Genomic DNA, 21,195 nt, shown 5'->3' on the forward strand with positions numbered 1-21,195 from the left:
TTTATAGTGCACCCAGAGCAGCATTCCTTTCTTGGTACCTAACAGACACTGTATATTCCACTGAGGATTGCTCCATATAATCCCACCTAGGCTCTGACAAATCAGACCATTGCTCTTTCAGGCAACTTGCCATTGTGCTCCCTCTCCTCTTCATCTGCTAAAATCACCTAGGAAGAGCCACACATTCTCCTGAGGTCTTTTGTTCCCAGTATTTTCATTAGATCCTTGGGCATGGTTTTCATTATGCATGCATATGCTCTTACTACAATGCTGCTTAAATAATAACACGCACAGCAAAATGTTCATGTGAGTGTGTTCTAAATTTACTGGTGATTTTCAACCGTAGGACTGCTATGTCTGTCTCTGTTGGTCTCTGGCTGTTGGCTTTTTTTATAAGTGTAGCTATTAATGGTCCCAGTGGGTTGATCTTTGTCTGATAAAAACGTCTCTTAAATGGATTAAATATAAGTGACGAATCATCTGTCATAGAGCTGCTCTAAACTCCAAGTACTTACCCCATGTCATCTTATCATTATCTGAGCAACTCAAATGCAGTCATAGTGATTGTGATATATTTATTTAAAGTTTTCATTCTTGTGCCAATAATGAGCCTCTAAAACCAAGAAAAGCTGAGAGTTCTGGATCTGCTTAGCCCTATGGAGTCCTGATGTAAGAGTAAGTACAATGCAAAAATAAAATTCAAAATCAGTGGCTGTCAGCTGCATTTCATTAATGTGGATATCATTTTCTGTATCTTATTTCATGATCTGGTGTTTCAGATATAAACAAATCTACTCTGCCCTGTAGCCATTCCACAACATTCCTGTAGCCAGGAATGTTCCTGTAGCCATTGCACAACATCTAGGCTGCTTGAGAAGAGGCCTTTTAAAGAACAGTTCCTCTGTATCTTTCACACTCAAAAATCCCAAACTTCTGTCAAGTTTTTATACCGATGCCAGTTCCTCCCAGCAATCACTTGGAACTGTGAATCCTTCATGTGGCTGTCAGTAACTCTGTCCTGTGCTGCCTGGTTGTCCCAGGAGATGAGCCCACACATCCTCCCATCCTCCCAGCCTCTGCTGGTGGCTCTGCCCCTGCTCTTCCCTCCTTCTTCCCCCCTTCTCTGCAGAGTCTGTGCATTGTCGTGGTTCCTCTGTGAGTGACTGGCAGGTTCTCTACCCAACAAGCACCAGAGCCTCCCTGTGATCAGGGCTTTCAAGACTGAGCACTTGTGCATGAGATAAACCCTTCAGTGGTCCAGGAGATCATGCAATCCTTGCTTATTTATGGGTAAGGAATGATGAGGGATTCATGCTGATATATTAGACTCAAATGCTCGAGGCTGTGCAGCAAGCCTGCCAACCCAAGGTGCATTTCTCAGGATATTTGGGGAGTTACAAGGGGACTTGTCCTTCATCTCTGGTGATTTCATGTGTGCAAGTGGAATGTCATCACTACACAAGAAGAAGACTCATCATTATCCCCAAAAGCATGATAAGCCCATTTTGTCTTACGAAAAAATGTATTAAGCCTATGTGCTTTCCTGGTAAATCTCTCCTGGTTGTTATTGGAACAGAAACTGGAGAGATGCAAAAGGTAGAAAGGAAAAGAATCTATTTACAGACACTTGCCTGCTGGCATTGGAAACTGTAGACATTTTAAAGTGGGTACAGCAAAGCCCTAAATCTTCCCTGTTTTGTCTCAGAATTCCAAAAGGAGACTGGCTTAAAAGCCTGACTGAGGAATTGGCTACCAAAGCCCCAGTTCTCACGTGATCCTGTGATCCTTGGCCTGGATGAGAGCAGCCATGGGGCAGTTCTCATTTCACACTGGGAGTTGATCTGATTGCAGACCTGAACTACTGACAGAATTTTACATGGACACTTCTCTTCTTACTGGGAAAAGGTTTGATCTTGTTTGGATCAGAGTTCAGCTGCACCCAGTGCTTGTGTGTTTCCACAGCCTTTCAGCTACTGGAGGATGAGAGAGGGCAACAACAAGTTTATGAATACAGGTGAAGTGTCTAACAGTGTGAAAACTTGAGCTGAATCAGAGTAGGTCTTCACTCCTCCAGTGCAGTGACAAAATGGGAAAAATGGATACACACCAGAACACTCAGGTGACAAGGTGGGATTCTTCTGCCTTTTGCTGTGCCCTGGTTTTCTGCTTGACCCAGATCTTGTAAAACATATTTCTAACAGCAGTAATCCACACAAATCCCTCCTGCCTCTAACATGCATGGCCACAGCAAGAAAGGTGGTTCCAATATATAAGGAAGGATTTTCCTTAGTGAATATGTAGGGCTTTCCTGGAAGTTCCACTGGAGAAAAAAAGTCCCTTCAAATTTTCAGAAGTTTTTCTTAAGGGAGCTTAGTCCACAATATGCAGAGTGGCCTTAAACATGCTCTCTGAAGTCCAAGCCTGTACTTTAGCATAGCAGTGAACCCATGAATGTGCAGAGGATGCTCACCTGCCCTGTCAGAGAGCAGAATCCAGCTGTTGGAAAAGGATGGTGCATGGCATATGCAGTGCAAACCACTCTGTTGGATCACTCACACATCTGGAAAGAAAGGCATGGAGAGGGTTAGATCATAGACATTTTCCACAGCAAATTAGTTAACATTAACTGCAGGAAAAAATTATTTGTGAGGAGAACGGTCCAGGAAACCAACTAAAAAAGTGGACTCGAGGGGGTATATATTCAGAGAACTGTGTGGGAAGTTGTATGCATAGCTTCCACTGAAGTCAGTGTCCAGAGGGGCATCCTGGGGGATGGATGGGCCATGAGAAAATGTCTTTGAGCATGGTCACCTTTATCTGGGTGAATATGAAACCTATCACTTATTACCTGATGACTGTATTCATAGCCTGGTTAAAAAACTGGGATAAGCAACCATGGGAAAAAAGCCAAACCAAACCAAACCCAACCAAAACTACCACCACCAAAATCAACCAACCAACCACCCAACCAACCAATCCAGTGAGGGGAAGGAAGGCAGGCTGCACATCAACATTTCTTTACATTTCTGCCCCAAGCTTTCCACACAGCTCACAAACCTGCAGAAAAGTGGGCAAATCTGACTCCATTTTGAATAATAACTGGGATAAAGCAATGCAATGACTTTACCAAGGAGACCTAGTGCTCTCCCCATTAAAATTGGGGATGAATGCATGTGCCTCTTTCCCTGCTTTGTTCTTGAATCTATTAGCAGAAACCAGTGGTGGTTTCAGTAGAGGACAAAATGTACTTTTTAATGATTTTGTTGCTCACATGACCGAACTCCTCATGCTGATGGTTCCCATTTTATTTTGGCAGGTATCATGTTGTGGTGCCTAAAAGGTAGCTTGTGCTTCCTCTGGTAGGATCTATTTTGTAAATAAATAAAGCCCCTCAGACTCCACAGAAACTATCATAGCCCTTTTTCTCTGCAGTAAATTATGACCGAACAACAAAATGTTTCAAACTCTCAAAGGCTGTAACTAAATCCAGCCAGCATTCCCCTCCTTTCTGAATTACTGCAAGAAAGCCAAGTTCTCTGTGGTGGCTCAGCAGATCAAGGACACTTACTCGTAAGTGAACACGCATGATAGCTGCACTGTGGCTGCATTGTGTTGGGATAGTGCCGTCCACAGGTTGGGGTGGGGAATGCTTCAAACCAAGCCAAGCAGTTCCTGTGCCTGAAATGCCTTCCTTGAGAGCACAGAGCCATTCCAGAGGAGAGGCATAAACTGTGCTGGTTGTTTTTTGTGTGTCTTGAAGGCCAGATGAATGTCTGTATTTACAAAGGACCACGAAACAAACTGTGAGTGGAGCTCTACTGTTGGGTGAGCTCCCCGTGCCAAGTGCACGGAGCCTGGAAAGGTCTGTGATGGAGGTCCAGCACAGGGGAGCTGCTGGGAAGAGCTGTCATCATTTGATGTCTCTTAACCACTTTTAAGTCCTGTAGTAAACACGGTGACTGCTGTAAAACCAGAACAGCAGTGGGGTGCCAAATCTGTGTTCCCCTCGGAGGTCTTGGGCAGGAGCAACGTTTCTGACTGTGCTGATTGGATCTGGGAGGCAGGACTGCTGTTCAGGACACTTCTGAGGGTGGCCAGTGTCTCCTGGTGTGACACTCTGGCCTCATTTCTTTGATTCTGACTTGTGTTTGACCTCTCAAGCTGAAACTTTGTGAGCTGCCTTTCAGAAGATTTCAGCCAAAGTAGTCATAGCATTTTTAAATGTAAACCAAGGAAAACCAATTGTATTGCCCATAGTAAAAATCTTCTGGAATTTCTTCTGAGAAGCCCTAGCACCTCTATGGCTCACAGAGGAAAAAATGGAGATTTGGAAGTGCATCCTCTGCATTGTTAATGCTCTTTTATCATCTTGAAGAACATCTGGGCGTGTTTTAACCCTCTGAAAAATCACAGTTATTTAAAGAAATCTCCTTTATCAGGAAAAGCCTTCATTATGGTTCAGCTCCTGTGCATGAGTGGACTTTCTGTGCACATCTCACCACCCTCCAGGAGTGCAGACCCTGCCGTCTGAGCAGGCTCATGCTCGGAGATGATGAAGGCAAAGGATGACTTTCCTCACAGCTCCTGCTTATCCAGGAGCTTGGGAAAAGGCACTGGGATAGGGTGGTGTAAAGCAAAGTGAGGAGGAAGCTGTCCCACTCTGTTCTGGCTGCTTTTCCTGCCAGGAGGTGGGCAGAGAGCAGGAGGAAGCTGGTGGGGATGCTGAGGGGAGAGCACCACCCACCAGCAGCAAAGCTGGGATGAAGGGCTTGGAGAAACACAAGATCAGTGGCTGTGAGGCAGGATGTGGAGAAAGGACTTGCTGAAACAAGAGACTGGTGAAGGAAGATGCTGTGGGTGAGGTGAGGTCTGGGATTAGCTGGGAATAGGGAGACCAAGAGAAACAGAGCTAAAAGGACATGAATGCAAAAGTGCGGCCTTCCTAGAGGTCATATTTCAGTGAAACGTGAAATATTGAAGTTCAAGCACCATTTCTTTTCTCCTCCAACATTTGGTGTCATGGACATCAGAAAATACCAGGATAAGTCCTGATTCCTAAGTCCTGACCCCTGCAGGGGTCTTTGAGACTAGTTAAACCTTTAGGGTTGAACTGTCTGGGAAACCGAACTCTCTGGGAGATTTTACCCACCACCACAAGAAAGGTAAAGCTGCTCCAGTTTATCTCAGATATAAAGATCTTCAGGATTTATTTTCCTGCAAAGCTGAGAGCTCAAAAAAGCTTGCATTCAGCTTGTGGAGTCTGCAGCAGCAACTTTCAAACCAGAGTCTGTGAAGCACAGGATCCACAGAGAGCTTTTGTAAGGCCTGTGCAAAGGTCTTTCAGAAAAACAGGACTTTTGCTTAAACTCTCTACAATTGCAGATTTTACCTATAGAAAACTAGGAAAAAAATTACAAGTCCTTAACAGACAGTGAAGGATACAGGGGAGACCAGAGACACTTCAAAATCAGTTTTCCTCTTAAGGAGGCCAGTTCTGTGGAGCCAAGGTTAAGCATTTGGGTGTTTGGTTTGGTTTATGCTCTTTGGGCCCCTGTCTGCCAAGGCTCATCCTTTCTGATGAAGATAAATTGCCTCTGCCCACCAGAGCTTTCAGTTTGAGTTCCAGCTGGGATATGTTGGTAATCCTGAGATACAAAATTGTCTTCTGAATATATTGCAGTTAACTTCAGTTGTATAAATCCGAGCATTAGCTGGATACTATAAATAGGCAGGATGTGCAAGGAGGCCAAGTCGAAAATGTGCAGAAACCATGCCTTTTTTCCTTAGTGCTATGCTTCATCATGTATAATATTTTTCATCTGAAAAGGAAACAGCATGCACGTGCTTTGTGGCTGTTGCAATTAACTGGACATAATGAAGCGTTGAATTTCACACTTCAGAGAAGTAGGTTGGGAAGGATGGGTAATTTTTTCTCAAGTTTTCCTGTTTTTAGTACTTTCTTGGAGGTAGTTTTCTGCTAGATTGGGTAGGGAGCAGAAATACATCTGGTTTATATTACGTGATGGCTGTACTTTGGCAATGGAAAAAGATGGCACTTAAAAAAAAGGAAAGAAGAATAAAAAAGAAAAGTTTGGCAACTACAGAACAGAGCAACAATTACAAGAACTATCTTAAAATTCCCAGGATTTGTAATTTATTTTTCCATGCTTGCATTTTTCTGATGTTGCTGGTGTTAAAGGAGTGGGGCAGAGGAAATTCAGTTGGATTTTGCGAAGTTCAGATATCTCTGTGAAACAATCCCCTTTATTCTGGTTACCCCCACAGCAGCTGCTGTGATTTGCACGTGAATGGGATAAGAAGAAAGAAAAAGTGATAGATCATAATTTTTTTCTCATATTTTCTTCAGCCACTGGGCATGAAGTTTTGAAGGGGGTCTCTCTCTTAGCTGGTCTCATCTACAGATGAGGCAGAAGCAGGATTAATGCAGATGGTTTTGGAAACAGAGACGTGTGAAGCATCTTTATGCTAGGAGAGGGGAAAAGTTATTCCAGCAATGCAAGAGCACCTCGTGATGTGTCCCCCGGTGCAGTTTGCAGTTTTTCTTCCCTTTGTATATTCCCCCAGGAAACAGGCTTTGCCCCCCCACACACAAAAGCATGAAGAAATGAGGCTCTACTCGTGTTGTGGCCATTTGCATCTCGGAGCAGAGGTGTCAGGAGCCCAGGACACCGACTATCTGTCTGGGCTTGAGCAGGGCTGTGGGTGTGACCTGCGAGCACCTTCCAAGAGCGGAGGACGTGGTGCATCCCCTGGGGCTGCTTTTCACACTCCAATTTGGAGAGTGCAGTGGTTCAGCCCCTGCAGGAGTGGGGCCTGGGGAGGTTGGGCATCTGCTTCCCCTGCAGTGGGGTCTGAGCTCGGTGACTTTTTTTACCCCTCGGTTGTTCAGCAACTGAGTGACTTGAAATACAGCACTGGAACAAAATATGTTCTGAGTGATTTTTAAGTAAAAGCTAATGTGAAAATGTGGGAGTTTAGACCAATGTAAACACATAAAATTTAAAACGCTTTTCAAATGTAGTAAATAAAAAAAATAGTGTTTCTGCTCTTGAAATTCCTAAAGAACACATTTTTCCTTCTGAGTCATGATTTAATTAGATTATATTTTATTAGACATTCTTTACAAATTTTAAAATACTGCTATTATACATGCACAAAGGAAAATCAGTTTGAACAATTGTATGTAGGCATTCACTGAAATCAACCACAAACCAGGAACATTTTATGTCAGTTACCAATGTACTCAATATGTATATCTAAAGTGCATTATGTTACAAAAAATATAGAAAGTCAGCAGCACCAAGATACGTTCACAAAATAAATACACCAGTCAACAAAATAAATTATGGTAAATGTGACAATAATAATTGTCTTAGCCTTAGCCAAAAAAAAAAAAAAAGGAAAATTCACAATAACAAAATGTGCAGTTTCAGAGAGCAATGGGGGAAAAAGGTTTTATTCTGAGCATTTACAATATTTACAGGTAATAAATATTTTAATACTTCCCATATGTTCACTATTACAGAATACTGCAATATGTCTTCCAAAAATCTCTTGCTGAAAATGTCAGCGCCTCCTGCAAAGAAAACGAAACGACAGAACAGAAAAATTAATTAATTTTTGCTTCAAATGTGTGAACATAAAATCAATAGCAAGTGTGCCACAGACTGTAACAGGTGTGCCTTGCTAGTAACCATTTGCAATAACAGGGGCTGTTTGACCATGTCACAGTTTTAGATATCTATTCAAGACCTCTGTTACGTTTTTCTCAATGCAACTCCTCCAGCAGTGTGATGACCATCAGTTTGTCACACACTGAGGCCATCCATTGCACTGTACTCTACTCTCAGAGGAATGGAAAGGGACTTTAGTTTTATTTAGAGCCTTATGCAAGAAAATTCCTGAGTGCTACAGGCAGAAGAATTGCATCATGCTATGATAAAAATGTCGAGTGCTACCAAAGAGAAAAACACAGTTGGAGAAAAGCTGAATTAGTTTTGAAGGCATGGAAAAGGAAGCCCTTGTTAATGCAATGGTGATGGTGTGTTCGCTGCTGGGGTGTGATGCCATGTTCTGGTTAAAACAGTGCCACAGGGCTTATTTGGTCTCTTTTTCCAGCTGATAGACCACCCCTTAGACAAGGGGCTATATATTTCTGTGGCATCTGTGCCTAAAGGCTGCTCAGGTCTTGGAGTGAGCAGACCCTTGGTAGCATCTCCCTGAGTGTTTGACTGAGTGAAAAGGCTCGAATCCTGAAACTTTCCCTTTGGGAGCCAGAGAGCTTGGTCCTGAAAGAAAGCAACCATCCTGTCCTGTTATCCTCCAGCTCCTGCTGCATTCAGCCCAGGCTGAAGCAATCAGCTGCACCCAGTCCTGAGATCTGGGAGGTTTCTAAGGGAGTTCTCTCCCCATGAGAACAAAGCAGAGCCTGCTCCCACCTGTCAGTGTATTCCTTATCCTGCAATATGAAGTTGCTCAGAGGTGCTGCAGGAAATGCTGAAGGGTTGGGCTTTTTCCCCTTCTGTCCCGGTGAACAGCACATTTATTTAGCAGTTCCTTGGGAATCACCTAAGGGTGGAATGTGGAGCTATAGGATGGAGTGGGATTCTCTCTGCTGCTGGACTGATCACCAGAGCTGGGGGTAGTATTCCACATGGCAAAAGTGTGTGGGTGTGAGGCACAACAAAACTCAGGTCCTGGCGAGTTTAAGAGGGTTTTCTTAACGTGCACATTGAAAGGGAGGCTCCATTCATTAGCGAGTTTACTCATTTGAAAGGTCTTTTAGGAAATTAGGTAAGAGCAACTTAATTAAAGTGGGAATATAGCTGGAATGTCCATGAGAAATAACTTTTAAAGTGCCTGGAATGGAAATGCTAGCATGAAGCTCCTTAATAATTAACAACAATATTAGGGTCCATTTCAGGATATATTCCAACAGGCACATAATTCATACAGCATGGCTGTGCATGTGTGTGTGTCTGCACTACTCAGGCCTGTTTCTAATATTTTCAATTTGGTCTGGATTTTAGGCTTTGTTCTAAAGTTTAAGCTAAGCCACATCTGGACAATGGGCTCTGTACTAATGATAATTCGCAAGCTGTGTTCAGTGATTTGGTCCCAGGTTTTGAAAGTTTGTCTCGTTTCATGAGATACTCCTTGTAGCAAGTCAAAACATCTAAAGCTGACATTATTTTTGCCTATTTTTTTCTGACCTAAACCGAAAATTTTGTTTTCACAATTGATCAGAGAGAATTGGCATGAAGATTTTAATCTGGCATGTTGAGCAGAAAAGAAGCACAGGGATACAGTGAAAATCATGCTTAAAGTTTACATCTTTTGCCAGCCAACTGGGATAACTAAAAACTCATGTACTAGAAGTTTGTTAGGGCTAAACAAACATGTTCTCTGTACTTGTGAAGGAGGAATTCCATTTTCCTTTTTTAATGGATTGTCTTTGTTAAATCATCTCCAGTTGAGGATCTAAAATACAAGTTCTCTTTAGGAATCTGTGAGAAATGCTGCACTTGGATGTCGGACTCCTCAGTAAAGCTGAGAGCCTTCAGCCATCCAGCCACACTTCAAACAGAAAGGCTGAACTGCGAAAATCAGCAGGGTTGTACCTGCAGCTCTTTTATATATCCCATTAGATAGACACCAAAGACAGCATAGCAAGAAAAAGAAATAACAGTTGAAATGCCCTAGGATGTTTTTTCCTCACATTCTAGATTTCTTTGTGCTCAAGACAGGTGTTACTTACTGGCCAATGCAGTCCCTTGACATCTGTTGAAACATAGGCACCTCCTGAGCAGAATCCTGAAGGCTGCCTTTGCTAAGGTGCTAAGACAAACCAGTGTCTCTTACTTCCCTCCTACCTACTACAGCCATTCCAGATGGTTTTGGTCTGGGATGAACTGGTTTATGGTCTGGGACACCCTGGTTTATGGTCTGAGTGCCCAGCCCCAGGTGTTGGTAACTCCTGTAGATGCCAGCACAAGCTGAGGCGATGGAGCACATTGCAAACTGTGGCCTGTAGAGCCTAACCTCAGGCTGCATTTTAGTAAATCCCACAGCTGGTGTCTCTTTCCAAGGGATTTACTGTGAGCAAGTGGCACTTGTCCTATGTCTGTTCTGCCAAGATAAAGGGGAGGAGGAGAGAAAAGGGTGCGGGTTTTGCTGGTAAAATGCAAACATTCAAGGAGAACTGAGAAGTGGAGTCCTTGGCTTTGTCTGCAAGTGTTCAGATTTCCATGAAAGCTGACTGCAAGGGGATGAGTCACTTGGGACTCCTAAGCTGATGTCTCCAGGCTACTGCCCTAAAAACCCTTCACTGTCATGCATGAGGGAGGCATATCCCTCTCCAAGGCCAATGCTAAACATTTTTAAGCAGCAACATAATTGTTTCATGAGCTGGCAAAAGGATGGAGCTGTATTAAAAGTTCTAATGGCAGGGAAAGTTTTACGGTGAAAGGTTGGTCTGCCTTGTTTGCAGATATTACTGAGAGAGAATTTTTCCGTGTTCTCCCCTAAGGTTAAACAGTAAAATGAAAAACTGTAAAGTAAGGGTAGGAAAGTTGCCAAAAAGGGGAGGTGTTGAGAGGAAGGAAAGAAAACTTCGCCATTTTATAGATGCAAAGCCTTAAATAAAAGTCAAAGCTTTCAATCTGCTGAGGCCCAAGCATGGGACCAAGATGTGATGTGAGATACACTATGGTTAAAGCAGGGAAGGAAATTTTAGTGGCTGTGATGTGTTTCCTTTTTGCAGAAATACCTTCACTTACTACTCAGCTTCAGGAAGCAGATTTTGGCCATAAGTTGTTTACGTGAATTGTGTCTCTTAGGAAAGAAAGGCTTTGTCCCCAGTGCAAAGTGGAAGGGGCGCTTACCTGCAGAGAGCACCTTGAGACTGTGCTTGAAAAGCCACGGTCCAGTCATGAGTACAAAGATCTGCTTTTACTCCCAGTTTGGGTGAGGCCTTGGCCTCTCACACCGAGGGATAACAATTTCAGTAACTACGTGGCATGCTCCCCAAAAGAACATAGCAGAATTACCTTAAAGTGTGATTATGTGTAGTAACAGAGATGTCCAGGAGTGGGCTCTCGGTCACGATGTCTCCATACATGCCGGAATTTAGCCAAGCTGAGCGGGTTCGCCTCTTTTTCTTCTCTTGTTCCTTACGTTTTCCAGGCTTTGCTTTCTTTTTCTTCCCTGACACCTTCAGGGGCTGCTCCTTGTAGGTCTGTGATTTGTTTGTCTCCTGAGTTAAGTATCTGCCCTCATCTTCACTGCCAAACCGGACAGGGTAGTTCTTCGTGTTGGTAGCAGGTTTAGGGTTAGGTGACACCTCTGACGTTGCACGGATCTCTGCAGTGTTGACACCTTCGATCAAATTTTGAAGGAATATTCTTCTTCGTAAGTCTTGGATTGACTTGCCCTTGTCATGCAATAGCTGGTGCTCTGATACAGCCCGTTTGCTAAAGGAAAAGAAGAGAGGAGAGAGAAAAAATGTTTAGGATTTGGTTATTGCCCAGTGCTTGACAGAGCTCCTCTCTTCTCTGGTTGCGGTGGCCACAGTGACTGTGTACCAGTCTTGGAGATATCCAGTGAAGTCAGACTGCTGGAGCAAGTCCTGCTTCTTCCTCAGAGTAGCTGCTCCCAGCAGAGAAGGGAAAGACCTAAGCAGGTGATAATTCTCAGCTGACTGATCACACACCACTGGACCTGGAGCTGGATTAGTCACTGCTCTGCTCTAGGAAAGCATTAAGACTCTTAATATATCACACTTGAGGCAGTAAGAGCAGGAAGGCAGTTGTCAGAGATAGGAAAACTCAAGGGTCAGATAATGCAGCAAGAGAGGAAAACCCAGTACTTCTGCTGGAGCTGGAAGCAGTGTTTATACAGCATCATTCTAGTGACTTTCTAGTGATATCAGTCATGTACTTCAAAAACATAAACAAGCACATAAAAGTGCCTTTTATTCCTACATTTAAATAAGTGCAATTGCAGGAGCATAAGGGAAAAAATTTTGAATTTGGGTGCCTAAAACACAGGCACTTCAGTTCATAATGAGCTACCCATGGAGGCAGCCTGAGCATCAGCAGAGATGAGCCTCAGCCACTCCTGTGGATTTACTGCTTGGTCACTTGTGTGTAATTACGGTTTTAGATGCTTTCCTAGTATTGCTTTAAGTGTGAACTTTTGGGGCCAAATTTCTTGTCTGCTGTGCTGTTTGAGTTTTGTGCTAACCCTCTTCACTGGATCTTCTTCAAGAGCATCCTGGTTTGTTGGAGTGGTTTTTCCAGGGTTCATCCTGACCTTTTGGTACACTGAGCTCTGTCTTGTTTTCGAGGAACTGGGAGATGAGTAGCTATCTGTCTTTCAGAGATGTTGTATTGGCAAGGAATGTATTAAACGTCTGAGGAAAGAAGATACAAATGGCACCTGGATCATAAATAACTGTGAGAAAATACATGCCTTTTCCTTGAAGTGGAGTAGATGCACAGCTGTGCTGTGAAGCACAGACAGAGCGCAGGCTGGGATTTTAGCTATGTTCCCATGAATGCACTAATACAGTTTATCCTTCCAATTGCTCTACTCCAGCAGGCAGAGTTTGGCTATGGAATCTCTCCTCTTGCATCAGGGTATGGCATGTGACTGGATTCTTACTGGCCAAAGAAATTCCATTCACTGCCTTGCCTGTCCGATAATCATTTGGTCAATTAGCTGGGTAAGAAGTGGTTTCTGCATGTGGGTGAACTGGAAGAAGACACATCACTGTGAGTGAATATTCCTTCCTTCCATCCCATCCCTCATTCCCCTGCTATGTTACCAGGTTTCAAAATGCAAAATGTTTGGGAGTGTTCTGCAGTTTCTCGGTCCCTTCAGCCAAACCCTTTAGATTTATGACTTGATCAACTATTGGAGCTATTGGAAATTGGCAACTTCAAGTAGAATTGGCTTAAGAGCATCCCCTTCACTTTTTGTCTTTGTAGGGCTGTACTTTTTGAGTATTGGGTTCAAGTGATGGATTTAAGTGATACTACATGTCTATTACTCAGTGCAAAATTCAAACAGCAGCTTTCCCTCGTTTCACAATGAGACTGGAAGATGACTTTCAAAATCTTGCTCAAAATCAGCTCTACATATACTGAGGTTTGTGAGAACACATGTAATCAAATATTGTCTGTGTTTTAAATGTCCCAAAATCAGTTTTGCATGACTTCAGTCTTTAGGGCAAATATTTTATGCCCCTCTACTAAATGTGCCTAAGCAAAAATGCAATGTGATAATCCTAAGCTGATCCCATATCGTGTCTTTCTCTTCAGCGCAGCTGTGACCATTAACACAAGCTCATGATCTCCCCCAGAAGAATTTTTTGGACCAAGAGCCATCTCCAACACCCTTCTCATTAGGGTCAGTCTGATTGACAAATAGGCCTATAAAACCAACACCCTGGGCTGCTCTGGGTGACTGCCTCTGTGCTGCCTGTCAGGCTGTCCAGTGTGACTCAGGTTACATTCTGAGCTTCAGTAGTCTATTTTCTCAGGAATTTTCATGGGAAATTCAGTTCTGCTTTCACTCTTCTAGTTCATAGAAAGTGTATGAAATCTCCGTGCTTTAGGGAGTCTAAACCAGTATCTCATGTGATGAGCAAAGCTTTCCTACTGCCTCCTGTGAGCTACCAAAGAGAATTCCTTCTGCAACAGACAACCTAAAGCAGCCTTAATCCTCTAATGTGTATTTGGTCAATTTCCCCACTGTGACAAAATCTTGACTCTCCAAAGCCTATTATTAAAGTCCTCTTGACTGAAAACCTATTCCATTTTACAGAGCTGAAACCTAAACATTTCGTTCCAGTACACACAAGGCAGTCAGAGAGCATTACAAGATCTACATCTTGAGTGAGTATGCATTTCCAAAATAATGCAGGCATTGACGTGTGAGGGCTTGGTGTGCCAAAGAGGGTGGGTTTCTCTTTAAATGTCTGTATGATATTTAGCATCAAGTCTGGCTCCAAATAACATTCTGCTATTCCAGATTGTATAACATTACGTAGTGTTACATTTCACATGACTTTTATTACTCAGCCAGACTTAAGGATTATATTTTGCCTACTAGCTTCCTTTGTATGCTCTAGATCAAAAATCTCCTTGAAACAAAGATGTGGTAGATACATATCTCTTTGACCTTCTGCCTCCTTCTGCTTCAGTTATTCAAACAACTCCTATGTTTGTAAATCATGGAGAAAGACTTGCCCAAGAAGACTGATGTAAGAAGTGCTTCATAATGGAGATATCAACAACATCTCACCCACACACTCAGAGTAGGAAGGCAATGGAGGCTGGAATGATTGCATTCACATATTGGCTATGATATGCAAAAAAGTACTAGGCTGTTAGGGTTAAGATGACCCACTAGAGGTCCCTTCCACCCTTCTATAAAATGCACCTCTCATCAAGGGAAAGGAGTCTGTACTCAAACCAAGAGCAGTAAATGCTAAGCTTACCTGTGGTGGGCACTGTGAGAGTGGGATGTTGATGGTTTGTACTTGACCAGAGTATGCAAACTAATTACTGGATCCAAGTACACTGTGTACACATGAGACTGGGTGTCTCATCATGGGGAAAGCACCAGAAATCCCTGACTTGCGACTATCCTGACTTCACATACTTCCAGATAAGCTGCTCTTTTCAGGCACATTCTTCCTTTTTTTTTTTTTCTTGAGATATCTAGCGTTTCTAAAAGGCAACATTCTTCAAGCTACCACTTTCTATCTCAGAGAGCTGCTCCTATTTAGCTGTTATTATCCTTGACTGTTCATGTTGGGTCTGATCCTAAATTCAGCAAAATAACTGAGGAGGATTCAGTCAGCTCTCTGGATTTTGCAAGTCTGAGTGCCCTTGCCACTGACTCCAAAGGGAGGGAAATCTGCTCAACCTATCACAGGGTTAGGAAAAATATTTTGAACAGATCTAGGGACATGATGCTCTGATGTCTGGAGATGATGATAAAAATATGTAACTTCATTTTGAGGCATTACTGAGTTTCTCAGAAGTTCTTTAGCAGCTAAAGCACTCCTATAAAAAATAACATGTCTGGAAATCTTTTCTTGGGACAATTTGCTATTGCTTTCCATGGGAGATTTGCTTCAGCAAAGTCTGTAGAACCAGGCCTATGCAATTTTGATTACTTTTGCATGTCTATGATAATGTGCTTCAGTAGTTTCATCCATTACTGGTTTAAGCTTTTGACTGGAAAAAAAAAAAAAATCAACTCGAAGCCTAAGTGAGTTATTAACCATTAACTCTAGGAATGGTTTGTGGTGATATTAAAACACGACACATGTTTGAGTGTGGTGTCTGTGTTTGTGCTGTGCCCACAAACAAAACTACGAAAATGCCACTAACTGACAGCTGACTGCTTTCTTGTGTGTGTTTTACATGCCAGAGCAAAGAGGGAGCTGAGAAATGAGCTTTCACTGGGTAGCTCACACTCTTCTTCCCCCCTGTCGGGGCAGAATGGGGATGTTGGGAAGACCTCTAATCCTGACCTTTAAAAACAAGTGTTAGAACTACACTGGCTTCAAAAAGAGAAAGAGTATTTCTTTGCAAATCTAATTTTTTTTTTTAACAACCAAATTTGGCTTAGATCCAGTTCAGAGTTTCCTAGCCAAGAAAATAACAGCATTTAACTGCACTACAATTATTTTCTTTTTTAATTTATTTTTGAAACTGAAGTTTGATTCCTCTGTATAAAATGGTCCCAAAAGAAAGAAATAGCCCAAGAACAGCTTGCAGGAGTACAAAACAGTTAAACGTTAATGGACTGAGAAGAATACACTGTAACATTATCAGCAATAACATGTTCTACACAATTTGCTGTAGGAGATTTGTAATAGCTCTCTGCCTGGTGCCAAACTTCAGGTGTGTCTGAAGTCACTTTACCTGGGGTATGGTTTTTTTTCTTTTGGGTGTTTGGGGTTTTTTATTCTTCTTCTTATTATTCTTATTCTTATTCTTATTATTGTTACTGTTATTATTCTGTGTGTTGCTTAAATGGCAGAGGAAGTGCTATTTGGAGATCTTGTCCTTATGCATGTAATAAAACATTTACAAGGAAACCCATCTGAAATTGTTTGCTGTGTCATGTTTCCCTGTAAGTCGTGATCGGATTTTCCAGCACTTTTTCTCCAACTTCCTTTGGAACTGAATAACAATACAGCCCTCCCCAGTATGACTGAGGTGTTTCTTCCTTAGAAAATCTGATGCAAGTCCAGAGAAAGCCAACAAGTTAGATGTGTGAGGCAGCTGCTCCTGCATCAGCTCAGAGGCTTCTCCTGCACTTTGCGTACGGGTATTAGTATAAACCAGGCTGATTATTTTGGAAGGAGCAAAAAGGTCATTTCCTGAACAGACTGTCTTAAGTTACACTATCATTTATCAAAAAATATGCCTCTGCCTCTAAGTAATATACTGGACTCCCTTTGGATTTTTTTTCCTTGAAGTGGTAGAAATCCAAAGAAATTGTTCAGTACTTCAGTGTCATGATGGCCCTCGCTTCTGCATGTTTCCCCTACCCTTATCAATATTGGCTCCACGCCAGAGCCGAGGAAGTGTATGCTATTTAATGTAACACACAGCATTCGGACAAACCAGGATGCTCCCTACGGGGGTCCCGGGCAGCAGCACAACAATCACCCAGCTGCGTCGGAAGAGAAGCCCCTCATGTTTCTCATCTCCTCCCCCAAAACTTTTTAAGGTCAGACAGCTGCAAAGCGCCCTTTCCCTGTCCCAAATGCCTCTTCCCGGCTCTCAGGCACCGCCGGTGAGCACCTGGGGCAGGTAACCCGGAGCGGCCCCGCGCAGAGCCGGAGCGTCCCGGGCTGCCTCCCTCCCCACCCGCCCCGCCGCCGCAGCGAGGGACAATAAAGGGAAAGAAAAAAAGAAAAAGAGAAACTCACAGTCGGCGGCTGATCCCTTCTACTGATCTCCCGTAGGAAGGCACGGAATAACTCAGCAGGAACACTGCGAAACTCCACTGCTGGAAGAGTTTAGCGAACATTGTATCCTCCGGGGCTTAAAACCTGCAAGGAAAGGGAGGTCAGTCCCGAGGGACAGATGCGCCAGCGCCGTTCTCAAGGAGTCCCCGCTGCGGCTCTAGCAGCTCCGAGGCTCTGAAGGAAAAACAAACTTTCTGAGCTCTCGGCTCACTCCTTCCAAACTTCGCTCTGTCTCTCTCCCTTCCTTGCTGTCTGCCTCTCCCTCCCTCCCTCTTTCCCTCCCTCCCTCTCTCTGTCTCTCGCTGCCCGCAGGCAAGTTCTCTCTCGATATTAGTTCAAAAAGCATCCAGCTCTCATTTGAACGGGGTTAGAGCGGGGTCCAGGGAGTTCCCTGAGCCCTGTTCAGTTCCAGTCCGCTAAGCCACTGTCTCAGGGCTTTATGTTACAGCAGAAGCCTCTCTGCAGATACGGAAAGATTCCCAAAAGTCAGCTCAGCTGCTCACTTCTCTGTAAACACACGCGCGGACACACAAACACACACACAGACTGAGGCGGGAGGGGGGACGCATCTCCACATCTGTCTTTCAGTATACCTCCGCAAAAAAAAGGGTCAGGTTCACTTCTCCAGCTGCCGGAAAGTTTTGGTCCCCAACATTGACAAGGAGAGAGAGAAGCAGTGACAAGGAGAGACAAGCAAAGGTCGCTGCCTGTCTGGGGAGCCCGAGAGGTCTGGGAGGAGCGGTAACCCCGGGAGGCTCAGGGGCTGGGAAGCATGCTTGGCTCGGCAGGTTGGACTGGTCTGCAGCCTGCGATGTTCACGCGCTCCGGAGCAGCCTTTGGGAGACCTGCGGGAGGACGGAGGGTTTTGCAAAGAGATGGCGCCCTAGGAACATGTGCGGAGAGAGCGAGAGCCCGGGCGGGATACCCACAGCCAAAACGGAGACTGGGAATCGGCGCTTCCCGGGCCCGCAATCAAAAAGGAGCGAAGAAAGGGAAACACCCCGCAGCACATGCACTCAGCGGACCCCAAGGATTCCGGCCAAGCTCTCCGCATCTTCTGCAGCCGGACTCCTCTCTCGCTCACCTTCCAGCTCTCCCTTTTTGTGTTTACCCCCGGGTCCGCGCCTCCCCTGCCGCGGGAATTCCTCCCATCGGTGGGGGCACCTTTTAGCTCAAGCCCCAAAGCCCTGCCCGGGACTGCTGCCGCCTTTCCTTGCACGCACCTACCGTTGTTGGTCGCCGTTCCCCTATTAGCCGGAGGGTCGGATCCTAATGATGCTAATTGTACGCTAGTGAAGGGAGGGGGGGAGCTAAGGGGGAGGGCTGGGGGGAGGACTCGCGGTCTATGAACGCTGGCGCTCCTGGCCAAAAAAGTAAACTAGTGGAAAGTTTTCTCCTCCTCTCCCTTTTTCGCCTTCCACTTCGCCCTCCTTCAGCCTGGCCAGGGCGCTGCAAACCGCGGCGTCAGGTTGCGCTCCCGTGCGAGGCGGACAGCGCCGCGGGGCTGCGGGGACAGCGGTGGCCGGAGCAGCCGGAGGCGGCCGGTCACCCCCGATCACCCCCGGTCACCGCCGGTCACCCCCGCAGCCCGCCGGGCACCGAGGGCCGGCAGCCCCGCACCCCGCGACGGAGGCACCGAACTTTTCCACGCCGGGATAACACTTCTGTAAAACCCGACGGTAACCCAGCCCGCCCGTCTGTCAGGCTGTTCGCGCAAGGAGCTGCCCCGGCTGCTGCAAGGGGACACAGGGACACAGCCGGGGAGCCCTTGCCCCCCTTGCCCCCACCCCCGGCGGCTCTCCCAGAGGGAATGCCCTGCACTCCGATCTCCTCATGTTCGACGGCGCAGGCCGGGCCGTGCCAGCGCACACCTAGGGAGGATGGCTCCGTCCCGGCAGCATCCCGGGAGCCCTCGCCCCTCCGCGGGGCTCCCCCGAACCCCGCCAGAGACCGCGGCGGGCACCTCGCTGCCCCCGGGGCACTGGGGGCGCTGGTTGTGCCGCTGACAGCCTGATTTACAGGGAATGCTTTCCCAACACCCTCACAAGCCGCAACAAAACACTGAGGCGTGCCGGCTGGTTGCTCCTTCTCATCCTGCCCCCGAATTAAAGGAGGCTGTCTGGAGAAGGTTTGGGTGCAAAGCAAAGCGTTTTTCTAGGTGCAGGTTATTTTAAGTTAAACGACGCTTGCTGCCACAACTTAAAAGCCCAGCTCCTCAGCCAGATTCCACACCACACAGGCAAATAAAACCGACAACATAAGAGCTGAAATAGAAATCATGCTGAAAACATTAAACCGTTTATGCTCTAAATAAATTCCCTGAAGACCTGGTAGGCTATAAATTAAAATGTATAGCTAATAGGCGTCTTTGATTTACACTGCCCTTTCGACTAATTAAAAATAATTGTGAGATCCCCTGAAAATAGCCCCCACACACTCATAGGTGCATTGCTCATGTTAAAAGTGAAACGTCCATCAAATATTTTTAGAATTTCCTCTCCTCCAGAAATTAATTTTTTTAAAAAAAATACACGAAAAACCAACACACACCATCCCTTACAGACTCAGGAAAAATAAATAGCTTCTATAAACTCAGAATCCTGAGGTTCCTTCACAATTTATTACTTCACCTTTTCCTTGAGTTACAGCTGTCTGTGCTTCTCAGAGATCACCCTGGCCAACAGTGGTTGCTCTTCTCAGCAATCGCTTCCAAAACTTTGTTCTATGCTTAAGAAGAAAAGGAAAAAAAAAAAAAAAAGAAGAAGAAGAAGAAGTTAAATGAATTTTTTAAAAAGGCAATACTTTCAAAAATCCAGCCTACAGAGCTTTGATTCTGCCTGTAACAGATTAGGGCGAAATAAAGGGTGTTAAAAGCAGGTGGTTTTCTCCCTTGCTGCTCTTTTTATTATGAAGAACAGAAGCTTCCCCTAATATATATAGTGGGGGAGACCCTTCTCCATTGCTTTTATTGAAAAGACCAAACTTGTGACATCACTAACCACCTTCCTATGGCTGAGTTTGCCTCTTCTCTGCCTCAGTGGGCTTGGGAGAAAAAAAAAAAAAAAAAAGAGAGGGAAGAAAAAAAATAAAACAACCCAACTATGGCTGTGCTAATACGGCAGGAACTGAGCAGTGCCGAAGGCGTTTAGGAGACTCACTATCACCCCGTGCTCCCATGCCCCCCCTGTCCCCCGCCCCCCCGAGGGCTCTCATCTGCAAGGACCGGCGCAGCGCTTTGTCACCTGCCACGTACACAAATGAGCGAACTCACGTAGCCGTGAGCAAACTCCTGGTCCCCAGCCTCACCGTAAGCCTGAGCTCCGTGGCAGGAGGGGGAAAAAAGTGCCCTCGTTTGGGGTTTAAACCTTCCCTGCCCTGCAGGATGCCGCGGGAGATGCTCTCCCGGGAGGCACCCGCCGCCACCTGCAGCATTTCCCCCCACCAGCCACGGCCCGGCTGCTCCACACTGGCAGCTCCCGGTGTCCCCTGGCCTCGGACGGGTGAGAAGGGATGAGGCTGGACTAGAGGATGGACCGGCGGAGCTTTAGGCGCGATTCCAATCCCTACACCTGCGCCAAACATCGCTCCGCTCACGGAGCGCCCACGGGCACGGCTGGCCCGGTGTCTGGGAGAGAGGAAAACTCTACACTTTTGCGGGGCTTTTACCTGCCGGGGCCTCGGTTACGGCAGGGCTCCCCGCCAAGGCGAGCAGCTCTGCCGCCGGTTGTTTCTCGAGCCGGGATGCACGGAGGGAACCGGTCCTTTTGTCGGACCTGGGAAAGGCTTCAGCTGCGGAGAGGTGAGGCAAAACCCCGTGTTTGCCTTTCTGGCCAAGCCCTCTCTGCCGCGACAAGGCAAACCTTATCATTTTAGGTTTTCTGACTCCACTTTCTCCCGTCTTCCCGCCTCAAAGACAATGAGATTTTGGAGGGATGCCGCGCTTGGCTTCTGCCTCCTTTTTCCATACGTATAAACACGCATAAATCAGCTTTCCTACGAGGAAGTTGACCTGGGAGCTTGGCTAGAGAGATAAGTCCCTGTTCCAGGTTTGGCACGTAATTCCCGAGCGGGGAATAGGGCCAGGGGCTGCGGGCGGGTGTGTGACCGGGCTCCCCCCAGAAGCCGCTCAGGAGCGAAACAAAAGCCAGCAAGTGGGACAGGTTCAGCTCTTTGGGGAG

At 45.6% G+C, this 21,195-nt stretch overlaps 1 protein-coding gene across 5 annotated transcripts; it reads right to left on the reverse strand.

Annotated features, from left to right (window-relative positions):
* Positions 1-7,104: 7,104 nt before the first annotated feature.
* PTHLH (parathyroid hormone like hormone) lies at positions 7,105-19,934 on the reverse strand. 5 transcript variants are annotated; one of them, XM_032107378.1, is made up of 4 exons: positions 19,648-19,934; positions 16,979-17,101; positions 11,070-11,492; positions 7,105-7,597 (listed from the first exon to the last, which is right to left on the reverse strand). In XM_032107378.1, exons 2-4 carry the CDS (start codon positions 17,077-17,079, stop codon positions 7,588-7,590), a joined length of 534 nt encoding a protein of 177 aa, XP_031963269.1. In that variant the 5' UTR covers positions 17,080-17,101; positions 19,648-19,934; the 3' UTR covers positions 7,105-7,587. The 5 variants fall into 5 exon arrangements, with proteins under 5 accessions (XP_031963269.1, XP_031963275.1, XP_031963271.1 ...); XM_032107384.1 differs by lacking the exon at positions 19,648-19,934 and adding an exon at positions 18,889-19,622; XM_032107380.1 differs by lacking the exon at positions 19,648-19,934 and adding an exon at positions 18,245-18,331.
* Positions 19,935-21,195: the final 1,261 nt, after the last annotated feature.

The sequence above is a fragment of the Corvus moneduloides genome, chromosome 4 (assembly GCF_009650955.1).
Source record: "Corvus moneduloides isolate bCorMon1 chromosome 4, bCorMon1.pri, whole genome shotgun sequence".
Lineage (NCBI taxonomy): Eukaryota > Metazoa > Chordata > Aves > Passeriformes > Corvidae > Corvus > Corvus moneduloides.

Coding starts and splice junctions, on each gene's coding strand:
- PTHLH (XM_032107378.1), bottom strand. CDS start 17,079: ATGTTCGCTAAACTCTTCCAGCAGTGGAGTTTCGCAGTGTTCCTGCTG. Junction 11,493..16,978: donor GAAGGGATCAGCCGCCGACT/GTGAGTTTCTCT, acceptor CTTTTCCTTTAG/CAAACGGGCTGTATCAGAGC.